Source organism: Dreissena polymorpha, chromosome 4 (assembly GCF_020536995.1).
Source record: "Dreissena polymorpha isolate Duluth1 chromosome 4, UMN_Dpol_1.0, whole genome shotgun sequence".
In the NCBI taxonomy this organism is placed as follows: domain Eukaryota; kingdom Metazoa; phylum Mollusca; class Bivalvia; order Myida; family Dreissenidae; genus Dreissena; species Dreissena polymorpha.
This window is the reverse complement of record NC_068358.1, coordinates 94,673,976-94,690,270: the sequence shown is the minus strand read 5'-3', so window position 1 is coordinate 94,690,270 and position 16,295 is coordinate 94,673,976. Positions and strand designations below refer to the sequence as shown.

Genomic DNA, 16,295 nt, shown 5'->3' with positions numbered 1-16,295 from the left:
GATAATTACCCCGAACGTGTTATTATATTTACCAAACAAAAATTATTGCATTATCTGTAAGCAAAAAGCAGAGGTTTGTGTAAACATTGGATATAACTCGAAAGAAAAGGAGGGTTTCATGGCTAACAATAATATTATGCTAAAATTGTTTTTGGTGGACTGTCCAAATTCTGAGAGCGCTGTGATAGATAGCCCCATAATGCTCTGCAGTTTTTTACCCAACTATTTCAGGCGCGGACCGTTTCCAAGACAACCTGGAGATGATGTACGGTTTCCGGGTATTTCCGGTGGTAAAGTGGATGTGGAAGTTACTCACGCCGTTGTTTACGATGGTATGACTCGGGCTTGTATTCACAAAGTTCCGACGGGATATCTTTACCATTTCCCTCACAGAAGCAAAGTGAAAATGGCTATGTGCAAACAGCATAAAACCAGAACAGCCTACGAGTAACTCGCAGCCTGTTCAGGATTTATGCTGTTTGCTGATCATCAGTATTTAAGGGTTGGAAATGAAGCATTTAAAACTTGAATATATTAAAAAAGGTCTTCAATTCAATTTCACTTTCTAAGAGACTATGCATGCGTAAAAATACGTATCTAAGTGGTAAAGGGTTAACTTAAGTGGTACTGAATAAGCTTCGCTCTGGATAAACGAGTTTAAATACATGTGCGTGAAGTGTTGTCCCATATTAGCATGTGAAGTCCGCACGGGATCATCTGGAACGACGCTTTCCATCCAAAGTTAATTTGTCTTAGATGTCACTTCCTTTAAGCGAAAAATTCCATAAAAGCTGACACTTTACGCACATGTATTAAGCCCGATTTTCCTACAACGCGGCTAATATAGTTATCATACATAGCTCTGAACTTGTCATCGTATACATTTTCTAGGATCAATTTGATACGAATGCAAAACTAAGTTTGTAACCGTGAGAAAGGGGTATAATCATCTATAATATATTAAAGCGAGATTATACGATTTTGTCAAATATGAATTAATTTATATAAAATGTGTAAAAAGGTTAGTAAACATATATTTAAGTATAAATTAAAATAAAAGTCAATAAGAAAATGTGTCGAAAAATGCGAAATAAGCCTGATATTTAATTCTGAAATCGAAAATGTCAGTACAGTCGAATTCGCCAGCATGTAAATCATGCATTACGATGTGAATCTAAATTTAGTTTAACGGTTCATTTAAATTCCTGCAACGATATCTATGCAAACGACACACGGACACTAACAAAAAAGACGAATGCTTCGGTTATTGTAGGAAAATATGTACGAAGTATCTTCGTCACAATCGGCTCGGGGCGCTAATTTGTCTTTGCTGCATTTTAAGAAATTCGTCTTAAATGTATATTTTTTCTTGCCTATTTTGTGTTATTGTAACATATTTTATCAATATATTACAATTTAACAGATATAAAAGATCGTATAATCTCGCTTTAAAATAGATTCGGTGAATACGTGGCTCGACAACGTGGCGTAATTACATGTATTCGCGTGAAATCAAACAAACAAAGTGGGTGAAATGCATTAGATGTATTAAATTCACAGTGTTATGGTACTAGTGCAACAAATCATATGGGAGAAAGGTCGTGCTGAGAGTTATATTGAAATCTCTATTGACATGGAAGAGAGTCAGCAGGAAAGATTCACACTGAAATTGCGATCATAAATTCGCCTGCTCTAAATTTATGACAATAAAATAATAATATTCATCATTCAAAAAATTATGTTAATTACACCCGGATGTGCATCGACCTTCATGATCTTGAGTTATATTGATACTTACTTTTAAATGTATTTCGAAAGAGCAGCATATTTCTTCGTTTTATTTTACCATTTTTAAATTTTGTTCTCCAAATAACTTCATACTTCAATTAAACGCCGAACGGCTGCGGTTACATTAAAACATGTTTACGGGTCAAACTAAAGACATTATGTCACCTCTTAAACAAATATACTCGCTAGGCGTATGTATCACAAATGCTGATCTTACATTCTTCCCCGTTCATTATTTCACAATGACATAAGAATTCGTTATAACATTCATTTATGTCTTTAAACAGGTCACAGTAATAAGATGGCATGCATACTCATAATAACATTAATTTTGGTCTTAAAAACTTATTGTACTGACTGCGCATGCGTATAAATTATAATTCTATAATTCATTTACAAAGCCTTCTTAAGACCTATGCAAAGAATGGCTCTAATGTACTGAGTGCGCATGCGTATAAATTATAATTCTATAATTCATTCAGAAAACCTTCTTAAGACCTTTGTACTGCAATTAATTGCTCCAACCTATCCCTTTTGCTATGTACACGCATATAATTGTATGTGGCTTGTATCAAAGTCATCGCAGCTGGCTCTTAATTACCATATGGTGTAGGTTGCTGGTCCATGTCAAATAACAATGATTCCATAATGTATAGTTTCAACACGAGTTGGAATATCATCGCGTATCCGTATAACAAGTTGAGGAAATGATTACTAAAGAATTTTATTGACGAGTTTTAACAAATGTTGTATGATCTTTTTTATCCCATTCTTTATTATATATATATAATAGATACAAAGTGACATGACGGCTTTTCATGCTTACGACGTCAATTTACGACATCGACGTCAGTCAACAAATTGAGGCAACCTAACCAAATGTTTTCTTGGACATTAGTGTGATTATTAAGGAATACCGATAAGGCCATCGTGATTACACATTAAAATCCAGAGGTCGAGAATGCGAGAACGCGATAGGCGATAGTAAGATGGCGACAATACGATGACGACAGTGCGACAATGCGACAGTGCGATAATACAATGACGACAGTGCGACAATACGATGACGATGTTGATACAATACGATGGCGACAGTGCGATATTACGATGGCAACAATGCGAGACTGCGAGCACACGATAGTACTATGGCAGCAATACGATGACGACAGTGCGACAATACGATGGCGACAATGCGATAGTACGCTTGCGACAATGCGATGATACGATTGCGACTGTACGATATGGCTATCGCATTGTCGTCATCGTACTATCGCACTGTCGTCATCGTACTATCGCACTGTCGCATTGTTGTCATCGTACTATCGCGTTTTTGCATTCTCGCCATCTTACTATCGCATTGTCGCCATCGTATTGTCGCACTGTCGTCATCGTATTGTCGCATTGTCGCCATCGTACTATCGCGTTCTCGCATTATCGCCCTCTGGATTTTAATGTGTAACCACGATGGCCTTAACAGTATTCCGTACATTATTGTATTACGCGCAAAATAAGTATACCGTTGATTATTGATTCGTTAAGAGAATGTTATATGAATCTCTTACAGTCTATTTTCGCGCTGGGCGCCATCACGTACTCAGAGATATCATACGAGCGGAAGTTCGTCACGTACGAGTACCCGAAGTGGGCGATCATGATCGGCTGGACGCTTGGTCTCTGCTCCGTGATCAACATCCCCATATTTGTCGTGTACAGGCTCTACCAGCAGAAAGGATCACTCAGAAACGTGAGTGTTCGTCTGTTATCTACAATTCGAAATCTGAGATCAATGCCATTTACACTTATTTCGCGCGCCAGGGGCTTTATACATTCGCAGATTGGCAACTTGGCATACGTTGCAAAATATAGGCCCTGGCTGGACTGTATTTAAGAAAGCGAAATCCGGATTATATGACAGAAACATATTCGAAGGAAAGATGCTTCTTATAAATAAACGCTGTGAGCCGCTTCCTATACCATATGCTACTCTTGTAGGTACAGACAGCATTCGCACAGTATGTTAAGGAGCTACCCTGTCGATATAATTAAGTCGCTATTATTCTTGATCTTTTACTGGGACATGGTAGCTCCTCGCCAGACTGCGATTAGGCGTATGTTCATATTGGCGTGCCTAAATGTATGTGACTATTTCCATTCTTTGTTTTCTTTTATTTTTTACCACAAACAGGGAGGGCCTACATAAATTATGTAAGCGGATATAAGTAACATCTCGTGACGTGGACTATAATTATGCCCCCCTTCGAAGAAGAGGGGGTATATTGCTTTGCTAATGTCGGTCTGTCGGTCGGTCTGTCGGTCGGTCGGTCCTTCCACCAGGTGGTTGTCAGACGATAACTCATAAACGCTTAGGCCTAGGATCATGAAACTTCATAGGTACATTGATCATGACTCACAGATGACCCCTATTGAGCTACATTGATCATGACTAGCAGATGACCCCTATTGATTTTCAGGTCACTAGGTCAAAGGTCAAGGTCACGGTGACCCGAAATAGTAAAATGGTTTCCGGATGATAATTCAAGAACTGTATTTTCATTTAGAAAATACTTCCTTTTAAACGAAGAATTCCATTAAAAAAACATAAATGTTGTTCCTGATTAGCCTGTGTGACCTGCACAGGCTTATCTGGGACGACACTTTACGCACATGCCCCGTTTTCGCAGAGCGAATATCATATGATTTAATCACAGCTATGTCAGCAATGGAAGTCCTTTTCTTACAGGGTTGTTATTAGTACATGTTCAGCATTTGGCATTTGTCGAATAGTAAAAATCTACATCCCATGACGCCAGCATACCAATTTGCTGGACTATTTTGTATATTGTTGATGTGTTGTTTTCAGAGACTTCGACTGGCCAGTAAACCAATATTAAAGAAACATCAGATACGAGTCGGTGAAGATTTGAACAAGATCAATATTGTTTTAGAAGAGCCCGATGAATCGTTAGAGGCCAATGGTATTATTGACCGAGAAACAAACGGAAACACTCATTTTGGCGCCATAAAACCATAACAACTTTGTAAGAATAACCACGTGTTATTTGTGTATGTGTTCAAAGGTTACTCGAGGTTGTTACTCAAAACAGCGGTTCAATCTAGAACGCAGTTGTTACACAACACTGTTTGCATAGTGATGGTCTAGATACGAAGCCCGCCGCCAACTTGAAGGTGCTTGCGTGCATATACCAGATTTAACATGCAATTATCTAAACTATATAGTTAGTGTGCACAGTTAGGTACAGGACATTATCTTGAGCATAAATGTAAAGTTATTATAATCATCTTATTTTAACATTAAAGCATTGAGTACACGCGGATTGAACCGTTAATATATTGCAAACACGATGCGAGTATTGTGTTAAAACGCAAATATTCAATCGAAAAAAAGAATCGCTCAGGATGATCTTCCTGTTACGTTATATTCAAATCAATGAAAAAGGCAATCATCTTGTAGAAGGAGTTTAATTGTTTACAGAAATATATCAAAGGTTATGTTTTGAAATATGATATGCATGTTTTATGTTCATCCTAAAACGCTGACAAAAATATTGTATTAGGTCTTTCTGAATTTATTGATTTGTTTCAATAGCTTAGTGTAAATTAATGTTTGAATAAGTTTTGGTTATGATTTCTTCATCTTCAGACCAAGTTGTAAGTATCTTACTGTGTGTTAAATATTCATTCAGTACATACCAGTATATGTGATCTTATTACTTTTTTTAAACATTCTTTGATGATTCAAAAACTAGAATAGAAGTTCAGAAAAGGTACAACCGGAAAATACAAGAAAGGACAGTTTTATTTATTTGTAAATAATTGTAAGCTGTACACATAATAACTATTCATGTACACAAAACATATTATACCATGGGTTATTCATATTAGTCTATGCAGACGACACATACACACAGTTTTGTTGTACAAGACATATGACGTGCAAATGTATAGGTATCGGCTGTAACTTGCTCGTAATAATGTTCTCAGAACAATATTTAATAAATGTAACCATAAACAGATTTGTAATTTTTATTGACATTCCTCGGCCTTATTAATGTGTTTGTTTAAGATTGCAATGATAAATGTTGAAACCGTATGTACCCGCTTGCAGAACATCGTAATTGACCAGTTTTTACATGTAATTTGTTTTAACGTTGGCCATGTGAAAGGTTGTCTTTTAAGTTTGTATACACTGGTAACCTCTAGTACAAATGCATAAGCGCCTTTTATATACACGCAACAATGTAAGTTCACATTTTGTTCTATAATCAGCTGTCCAATATTAATTGAATAGTGCGTGTATAAGATACGTATATACCGGTGGAGTGAGTAATATCTAATTGTCTAAAGCCTATTATTTTGGTTTGCTAGAACTCTATCATTAAAACTTTTTAAGCGGAAAATTTATAATGTAGATGCATAATGATGCAAATACATTACTGTAATTGGTATATACCATTTAGCTATGCATGTGTGCACATGTCATTTTGTTTAGTATCTGCTTTGTAAGCATTGGTCAATCTTGTGTGCCATATTGTAAGTATTTTAAACAATAATGAAGCATATTGAGAGCTTATTCTTTTGAAATAAAGTATTAATAGTATTAATTGATACAATGTGTAAGTTATAATTAAATGCACCGTATATGTTATTAATTAATTAATTGCGTATGTTATGTGAATTCACCGTGTGTGTTATAAATATATTCACTTCATCAGCGATATATCAATTTACTTCGTATTTTATAGGCCTAAATCAATTCACATTGCCTACTATAAATTACTTTACTGCGTCTGTTATAAATTAATCAACTTTGTCTTTTATAAATCCCTTCACTCACGATGTGAATGTTTGTCAACAGCAGGTGTTTACGAATATCCTTATTAAAACACATTCTTAACATTTAAGTGTGTACCCGTAATCTATTAAAGGCTAACACACAATATGTTTTTTAAAGACAATTAAATGCATGACGCCACAAAGAAAAATGTGAGACCTAGATTATTCTAACACCTTTAAACAGTTGACCTAAATACATTTTACAATTTGTACATTAATATTTGTATCGGGACTAAACAACCCATGTTTCACACATGAATGTTAGTAATTCACGGATACATACTTGTAAATTAGATTTTCTGGAAAAAACACACGCGTTAATATGTATTATACATATTATACTATACTTAACTGCATGTACGCTCATAGTGTGTTTCTGCTACGAGAATGAAACTAAAATTATATGGAACATTTAGTCTCTTTACAAAACTTCTTAGTTAATTTTGGTATAAAAACCATACGGACCACATACCATACGGACCACATGCCATACGGACCAGACCTTACGGAACAGATTTTAGGCCCATATGGACCAATTTTTTTAATGACATGGGTGTTTTTTTTAACACGAAATTATTCGTATACTATTTACTATGTATATGGTAGAATTTAAACAGAGTTTAAAAACTTGTGTGTTCACATTTATTTCAATAAGCTTAGTTCATAATATGTTAAGATTTGAAATACATGTTAATGGTTTTATCAATTATTCATGGAAGCAGGCACATGTTATTTGCTATAAACACGACCAAAATTCAAATACTTGAATTGCTCGTTTAGTCTGTAGATAAAAAAAAATAACCATCAATTGAACACGATCGAAAGCAAGACGGGTCTTCAGCTTCGCAAGCATTTGTACGATTTGATCGTTAAGGACTCTGTCTAAGAAGCTGAGTAATTGACATTTCTAGAGGGCTATGTAGGATAAATGAAAATTATTTTCACATGAAGGAATGCGACATTCTGTTCATTAAACGCTATTTATAACAGTGTTCATTATCGTCGTCAGTTCTTCATAATTTACGCCTTTGCACCGAGTAGCTTATGTAAATGTTGTTTTTCATATTTTACATTATTCGTATCGGGGAACCTTATTGCTACTTTTTTCATGGAAATGAATCATCTAAACAAATAAAATATTATTTATTCTATGGATTGATGTTTAAGTTTATTTAGTCTCTGATTCAAGGCTACTGGCCCATAACAAAATGCATATACATAGACTTGAATATAAACATAGATATACATGTACATACATGTATAATTGTTATCTGACAGAGTGAGAACAAGAAAAAAGCAGTTTTATATATAACTGAACAATGGTTCGAATTACGGAATCCGGATAGGGCAAAGTTGAGTGTCGCGTGTCGACCTTCGAGGTCGAAACACGACATTCAAGAGACATTCTCTCGACGCTCAATACTACGCGCGACAATCATGCGTTAAAATATAGAAGCAGTAGCAGTGTAGTAGCAGTACCAACACCACCAGCAGTAGCAGTAGTACTAGTTGTTGTAGAAGTAGTATTAGCTGCAGTAGAAGCAGTAGCAGCAGCAGCAGCAGCAGTAGCAGCATTATTATTATTATTATTATTATTATTATTATTATTATTATTATTAGTAGTAGTAGTAGTAGTAGTAGTAGTAGTAGTAGTAGTAGTAGTAGCAGCAGTAGTAGTAGTAAAAGTAGTAATAGTAGTAGTTGTTGTAGTAGTAGTAGTAGTAGTAGTAGCAGCAGCAACAGAAGCAGTAGCAGCAGTAGAAGCAGTAGCAGCAGTAGAAGCAGTCAGTAGAAGTAGTAGTAGTAGCTGCAGTAGCAGTAGTAGCAGTAGTAGCAGTGGTAGCAGCAGCAGCAGCAGCAGAAATAGGAGTAATAGCAGTAGTAGGAGCAGAAGCAGGAGTAGCAGCAGTAGCAGTAGTAGCAGTAGAAGCAGCAGAAGTAGTAGTAGCAGCAGCAGTAGTAGTAGTAGAAGTAGTAGTAGTAGTAGTAGTAGTAGTAGTAGTAGTAGTAGTAGTAGTAGTAGTAGTAGTAGTGATGGTAGTAGCTGTAGTGGTAGTGAGACTGGTTATAGTGGTAGTGGTAGTGGGACTGATAGTAGTGATAGTAGTACAGTAGACTCTCTGTTAACCGGACGGTCTCGGGACCAGCCTGATCGTCCGGTTTTCAGAGAGTTCCGGTTTACCAAGAGTTTGCATATTGCCGAAATATACATGGTATGCACTGTGTACAGAATCACATAACATAAAACAAACCATATACATTTACATGTACCATGTGATAACTGTACGCAGGTACTGATGATGTTAATTGCAATATTTTGCATACTTCTTTACCAACATGACCCCAATCTATAAACAAGAGCAGTATAATTATGGTAACAAGTAAGTATGAAAGCTGTATGTTGATGAAGGACGAAAATATATAAGAGTTTGTAAAACTTTAATATTTTGTTTAACATTGTGTATATAACAAAACTGACCTGTTCTATCCGCTGAGCAAGGTGCTCTGGCAGATCTCCCTCGCTCACCACACTACGGTCACGGTCCAGGATGTAGTCGGTCACTATATCCGAGAAAATCGGCAGACCGGGTCCGTCCTGTAAGACGGACAGTGCTACAAGATAGTAGAATGTCCGCTTACGTTGTTCAATGAAATTCTTCTGGAAGGCCAGACGTCCCGGTCGCCATGAAATATTTAAAAAATGCATCAATTGCAAATCATAGCCAAGTTTTTATACTAGAAATTATACAATGTCATACATTTTCTAGGTTGAACGCATGTTTAAAAAAGACATCTCTAAACGGAAAGGTTTTTCAAACCTAACGGCTGATGTTAACTCTTACCAGTTATAAATGTCGAATGAGACACCTGGTACAGAAAAAATGTCCAAAATTCTCTTCTCAATCCTCCCAGGTCGATGCCGTGTTCTCCCAGGAAGCGGATGTGCAGAGGGCTGTGTAGGTCCTCCTGTGAAACTCTTATATACTGGAGAGCATCCCGCAGCACAAAATTCCTGCGAACCTCCAGTGTCAGTGGATCTTCATCTGTCTGTCTGATGCATGTCCTCGCTTGCTCGCGCAGCATCTGCGTGAGTTCTTCAGATGTTGTCACAGGTCTGAAAGAAGCAAATGAAAATTAGAACAAATGGGTTCTCTAGATTTTTTAAGTTGGCGTATGCTCATAAAGTATGGGTATATACCTAAATCAGACAGCACCATAGTTCTGATCAGGGGTTAATGTATTCGATTATTTATGGCTTCTGAATAAGTGTTTACTTCTTCTGGTAATAATAGAAAGCATAATTATTATGCAATTTGCACAATTTATTTGGATATCTGAGTAAATAAAAGTGCATCATAAGTTATCATTCGTTTTGCCAATGTTTAGGGCTTTATGAATTAAACAATATTTTTAACGTGTATCTAAACTTAATTTAATATAAACTTATGCTGCCAAAAATAAACATTGAAATAATATCAATCATTCAGATTTGGTATTGCTTCTGTCGTATTAATGCAGTGCAGTTAAAGATTCTCCTATGAATGTCAAATCCTTGCAGTGCGGCAGCGTCTTTCCTGTACGGTGTTATCTCCACATTCATTTCAATTTGGTTGAGGTTAGGAGGTAGATTGGTCGAAGCTACTGATAGTTTGCCACTTTTCTATATAAATAGGAATTCATGCTAAAAATCCCTTAATTTTATTGAACATTTAAACTATAGTTACCCTGAACTTGTTGACGTTCTTATTTCAGGTACCTCAGTGTCTCCAAATTCGTCTTCTGGTTGAGAAACATCCCTTAAATGAAAGGAAAAAATAAAACACAGCAAGATACTGTTTTTACTCTATTGGCAAGTTCACTGTAGTATAATTGTTTTATTTATCGAAAAATACGGTACCAGGTTTTTAAAACAATAGTTACAATGTTATTTCATAGTTAACCCTCACGGATGGTTTGTTAAAGAATTAATGGACAAGATGATGTAAATGTTAATTGATACGGTGCTTTCATATTCTCTTTAAGGCTAGTACACACAATAATCCGAAATTGTGACTATATCTAGATTCTAAATTTAATTCATTTTAAAAGAAATAAACCACTTAATATGCATATGTCTACAAAATTCAAATAACAGATGTCTTCATTTTCTTAGGGTATTACTTTGCTCTAACAGGTTCAGTTTTAGCGCGACATTAAGCTAGTTTATAGTGGAGAAAGACATATGCTGCAGTTAGTCATCTGATATCATTTATTGAAAATTAATCCCAATCCGATATCCAAATATAACCCTACGTCCCTCCGGGAGTCTTTCTTTCAATGAAAATCTGATCGTCGTCACCGGAGTATGTTCATACATAGAGAAACAGTTGTTCACAAAGCAATCTCGGACACGGGGGACCCCTTTCTCTAGGGCACGAAGTTTCACCCAATAGCCGGAAAAAAGTATTTAAAAAACAACAATTTTTATCGTAAAAAAACAACAACATTTACCTAGTCACATCTATCAACGTCCTTGTGGAGACCCGGAACTGAACTGTCGGCGTCCCTGCGTCGACAAACCCTGTAGACTGAACAGTCTGGTGCTGTTGTGTTGCCTGTTGTATATAAATGTATACCCTGAGAGTCAAAAGTAAATTGATCAAAATACCCAAGCTTTCTTTAATTAAAACTATCTTTAAGTGAAATTAAACTATGCGTGAGGTGATCCAAAATTAATTGAGGACTACGCCTATATTGTATTAGCACTACAAATAAACGTTTTTACAATGGAAATAAACATTTTGCAATGTAATTTAATACTTATAGACTAAGCTTATGATGCAAATTCTACACAGTATTTACACATTATTTGAGACGTATAATAAGCGTTACTAAAGCAACATCAGGACGTCAAGGTGGGGAGCGTCTTTTGATTAGTTTTATATAATATACAATATCGCCTATTTTAAAGCGGATGAAACAACTTAAAAAGTTACATGCGACCTCTATGACGTTACCGACAACATGTGCTAAAATAACAGTCTAAATTCGGCACTACTTGGTAACACAACAAGTTGCCAGGTGTTATTTAGATTGGTTAAAATTTCGCTTTTTTAATGCTAGTCGGTGTGTTGTATGAACTATGCATCAATACACAACATAACACACCTATTGTGTTTGAACCTCATTGAAACTGTACTGTAACATAGCAGCGGGGAATGGATCGCTTCAAACTCATTTTATCAGTATTATTTAAATATCTGGAGTCTGACTCCCAACTATTGGCCTTTTTTTATCATGATGTTTGACAATGGCTAATATATTATCAATTAATTGTTCAAACTAGATCGAATAGAATCAGGTTAGTCGGAAAATATTAATTTAATAAGCTGCAGTACGGTAGCCTCAGTAGACATGTTAATACAGTGTCATGACGTCGTCCTGCTTTTACGCCCCCCCCCCCCCCCTCGCGTTCCCGTACATGTACCATACCATGTATGTATATTTCAAGATTCATGCATTTTTACATGTCTATAAATTATAATTAGACCGTTGGATAAGTTACCTGCTGCATTCGAGCGGCTGCATTTGATTGTAGCGGTCTTGACGTTGCCGTCGGCGTGACAGCCGTTGGTTGTTGCTGTTCTGCTGCGTCTGTCGTCTAAAGAAAATAAGTATATGTTCCGTAGTTACAAAGAGGTTAAATTTTAGATTAACAAGTATCTAGACACGCCTCGTGTTCGCCCATTTTCACCAATGAATAATTAATCAATTTCACTTGGAAGATCCACATTTAGATCAAATAAAGTCCATGTGCATAGTGTGTGTGTGTGTGTGTGTGTGTGTGTGTGTGTGTGTGTGTGCGTGCGTGCGTGCGTGCGTGCGTGCGTCCGTGCATGCGTGCGTGTGTGTTTGTATGCGTGTGCGTCTCAAACGTCAAGATAATGCTTTAAGATAAGGGCCTTGCTACTGGTCACTCATCATTGTAGATTTCGGTTTTATAGAATTTAACCAATAGCGCTTTTTTAAATAATTGATATCGTGGACATCTCATGAAACTCAAATTTGAGATGCCATATTCAGTCTTTAATATGCATTTTCATTTTATGTATTTCGCTTTAATAAGGCAATATTTACATTTTAAAATATATTTAAAGAATTCATATTACATCAACTCGCAATATTTCACTCCTTGACCAATTATACTTAAAAAAAATCTTTTTAACCATGTGGGTAACAATATATTTGAAATTTCTGTTCAAATTCGTATGTTTCCACAAAGATCTAATTAAAATTATGAATGTATGCAGATTGAACGATTTATAGGAATGGACTATTATTTTTTTTTTTAAGATATTATTTGGTATTAAGCATGGTTTACCTCTGAAGGTTCGTCTACCCGGAGGAAAAAAATGACTCCATCCTCTATTCGGTTTTCGGCTTTAATCGGGGTGGTTGCCACTGACGAAGACAAAGCGCCCAACGTAGGCGAGGTGTCCATGTCCGGAATGCGGCTGGTGCCCATCGACGGCTCGGTCCTGTCACCTGGCCACATGGTTGCGTTCTATTGTTTAAAAAAAATCGATAATGTGCATTGCATGTCCATCCTAATATTGATAAAACGGCCGTATATACGCACAATATAATTCATACATAGCTCGTTATGTATGTTATGCTGATATTAATGCTTACCTCTGCCGATACAATGTATGTCTCTGGCAAAACCAATAGATAGGCGAACTCTGCTCCTCGGTTGCTGCTTCTTATCGCACCAAGTGTTGTACTGGCATCCAAAGGCAACAACCTATTGCCCCGTTTCCCCTCTACTAAGTCGAAGGCAATCCCGTTCAGTACAGGGAACAGCTCTGTTGCCTTCCTCTTCAGGTCGTCATACGTTGTGGCCAACGGCAAAATGACAGTGCACTCCGATCGCCTCCTTAAAGTAATAACGTCTAACAATATAACGTCACTTAAACATGATATGCTTCACAAATAAATGCCGCTGAAGAAGAGCGAGAGGTCGAAAGCTACGGCAAATTTTATCAAAGAGTTTTAATTTATAAACGGCTAGAAGCGACTTCGTTTTATAATATGTATATTATATACATATATTATATATTATATATTATTTATTTATATTTATATTTATCAGGTCAGTAGTGTTTATGTAAAACAATGTATGTGGCTTTTAGGGATCAGCTATCAAACAACAATTTATCTACAACTGAATCAATTTTAACATAACAGACAATTTCATACGAGAAAACACGCAAAACAGACAATTTCATAAGAAAAATACTCTTTTTACAGTTCAATGACGTCATCTATAGAACATTTCATAATTTTAGCGGTATTATTTCAATTCAATCACATGTATTGCACAGAAAGTCAAGAACAATGATAATTTTATTTCTCGACAGTTCAAGATTTAAATGCTTCGCAATTATTTTATTGTAAGTCTCATGTGATATATTACAAAATGATGGGCAGTAATCTGTAATTCTTTTCTTTATACGCCCTACTCTGGTCAGGTATTTTACATTACATGTGATAACTTAGTTGTATAACATGACGGTTTGCTTTTGTGAAATAAGCTTACCCAAGCCCTTGGCTAAGAGCTTGCCCATGTCAATCCCAGCAGTAGACCTGTAATCTGGTCTGTCAAGGGCCGTAAATCGGACTTTGATTGTTGTTGTCCGCCTTCTGTCGCCAACATCGACCCGGTTTTATTATTCCCCTCCTTCGTCGAATGGTTTCTGTTGGGGTGGTTCTCGCGTAGTACGCAAGAGTTGGCAGTCTCGACACCAGCTCCTCGCCGTGTCGTAACGCCGTTACATCGTCTGCAAATGCTGTCATCTCGGCCATGGCTGCGTTGATATGTCCGCTTTAAATAATCGATTATAAAGCATGAAAATCAACTTTCAAACAACATTTTTATTTAAAAAAAATAATTTTGTTAATTAGACATCACTTTAGTCATTGATATTGTCGTTTTAAATGATAGTACGTGATTAATGTTTTTTATACTCGTTAAATTCATTGGTAAACAAATAACAACCAGCTGAAGTCTGACATAATTGTACCCGGGTTTTTGAAATTATCACATGTCTTATAGTAGATTTGGATATATGGAGCTTTAAGTATTTTTCAATACGCAGAATGATCCATATGTGTAAGTAAATAACAGTTAACATATGAACGCGAAGTATGAAGAGGTTGCGTTGTGCGCTTTTACAAAATCAGATTACAATAATGAACATCGAAAACAGAAACGAATCAACATTTACCGGTATTTCTCGGTGTATTCGGAATCCGGAACTCATCTAAAGCCGAATCAACGGAGTTTGCCATCTCGCTTTCCACTGAAAAATGGAAAATTTAAATTGAACGAACATCCGCAGGTTAGCAACTTTGCATATTTTGAGGAACAATAACCCATTTCTTTAACCTCAATTGCATGGATATCATAAGCAGGACCTATTGGAGATTGAACCAGCAACCAAATAATGGCTTCTGTCGTCACATTGAATGCATTTGGATAGTGGCATGTAGTCACATCTTACTCCAACCCCTATAGATCTTTGAAAATGTTCTGTCTGTAACGAGATGAGTTTTATCATAGATACTTGAATTCTATTAAAATTACTCAGAGCAATTTACAACCCGAAAACAAAAGAAAAATGTTAAATTGGTGTAACTTATGATGTCTGTAAACCTTAAACATTTCCTATTATTACTTTTCGGGGAAACCATTTACCATGCTCTTAAATATCTACTTTATGCATCTTTTGGTGATTTGAAACGCTGAAAATTATAACGCGTCGTGCGACGCGAAACGATTGAATAAATTGTTAAGTTCTGTTGTCGTGTTATTTTGGGATACTTCGAGGATTGCTTATATAGGCAAAAAATACATCCGATCTGAGCATGAGCATTGATGGCCGAGTGGTCTAGGCGGGAGTCTTCTTACTCCAGGACTCCATAGGTCAGTGGTTCGAGACCTGTTGAGGCTTACTTATTATTTTCCTTTTTCAACTTGAATTCTTGTGTTGGTTTTTAACTGGAGATTTTTAGTTCAAATGTTTAAATTCCTCAATATAAATCATTTCATGTCAAGCTTCAATACATGCCAAAATCTGTTGGACGGACCCTTTACTATGTATCATGTACATGTTTTGTAGAATGATGTGTACTTTACTTGTAAACATGTCAACTGTTAATTCTGATTGTAAAAGAGTTGTAACATTCTTACCAATAATGTACTAACAGTCTGTATTTAACGTCATATTGTCTAATAAGGCGTATACGAACGAACTTTACGATCGTTACACCATACAATGCTTTTTTGTTATACATGTTACCAATAGAAGATAGATGTTTTTAGCATGCGTAGTTTTATCATGATGTCATTTTCCACATGCCTGTCAAGTGGTCTTGTTCAGACTTTTAAAACGATTTTACTTCTAGAGAAAGGCAAGTCAGTCATTCTCAGAACAATGCTCATATATTTATTATAACTTTTATGATGAATTATTAAAAGGCAAAGTCATACGGAAAAACTTTATTTAAATTTACGTATATAAAATACAGGGAAATCATGGTTTTTATAATAAATCATTCCTTCACTCAACTGAATAATATATCTTTGAGTAGCTGTCAATTTTGTAGTTTTA

General features: G+C 36.0%; 1 protein-coding gene across 6 annotated transcripts in view; it reads left to right on the top strand.

The window, feature by feature from the left end:
• Positions 1–16,295, top strand: part of LOC127877365 (sodium- and chloride-dependent taurine transporter-like) — a 158,582-nt gene that overhangs the window by 17,960 nt on the left and 124,327 nt on the right. The window contains exons 12-14 of one of the 6 annotated variants that reach the window (XM_052423122.1): positions 232–332; positions 3,353–3,532; positions 4,649–6,426. The exons of 4 other annotated variants lie outside the window; for them this stretch is intronic. In XM_052423122.1, coding sequence (XP_052279082.1) covers positions 232–332; positions 3,353–3,532; positions 4,649–4,819 — 452 coding nt within the window. In that variant the 3' untranslated portion in view covers positions 4,820–6,426. Of the gene's footprint in view, positions 1–231; positions 333–3,352; positions 3,533–4,648; positions 6,427–16,295 lie in introns of those variants that run through there. One more of the 6 variants, XM_052423121.1, reaches the window with a different exon arrangement.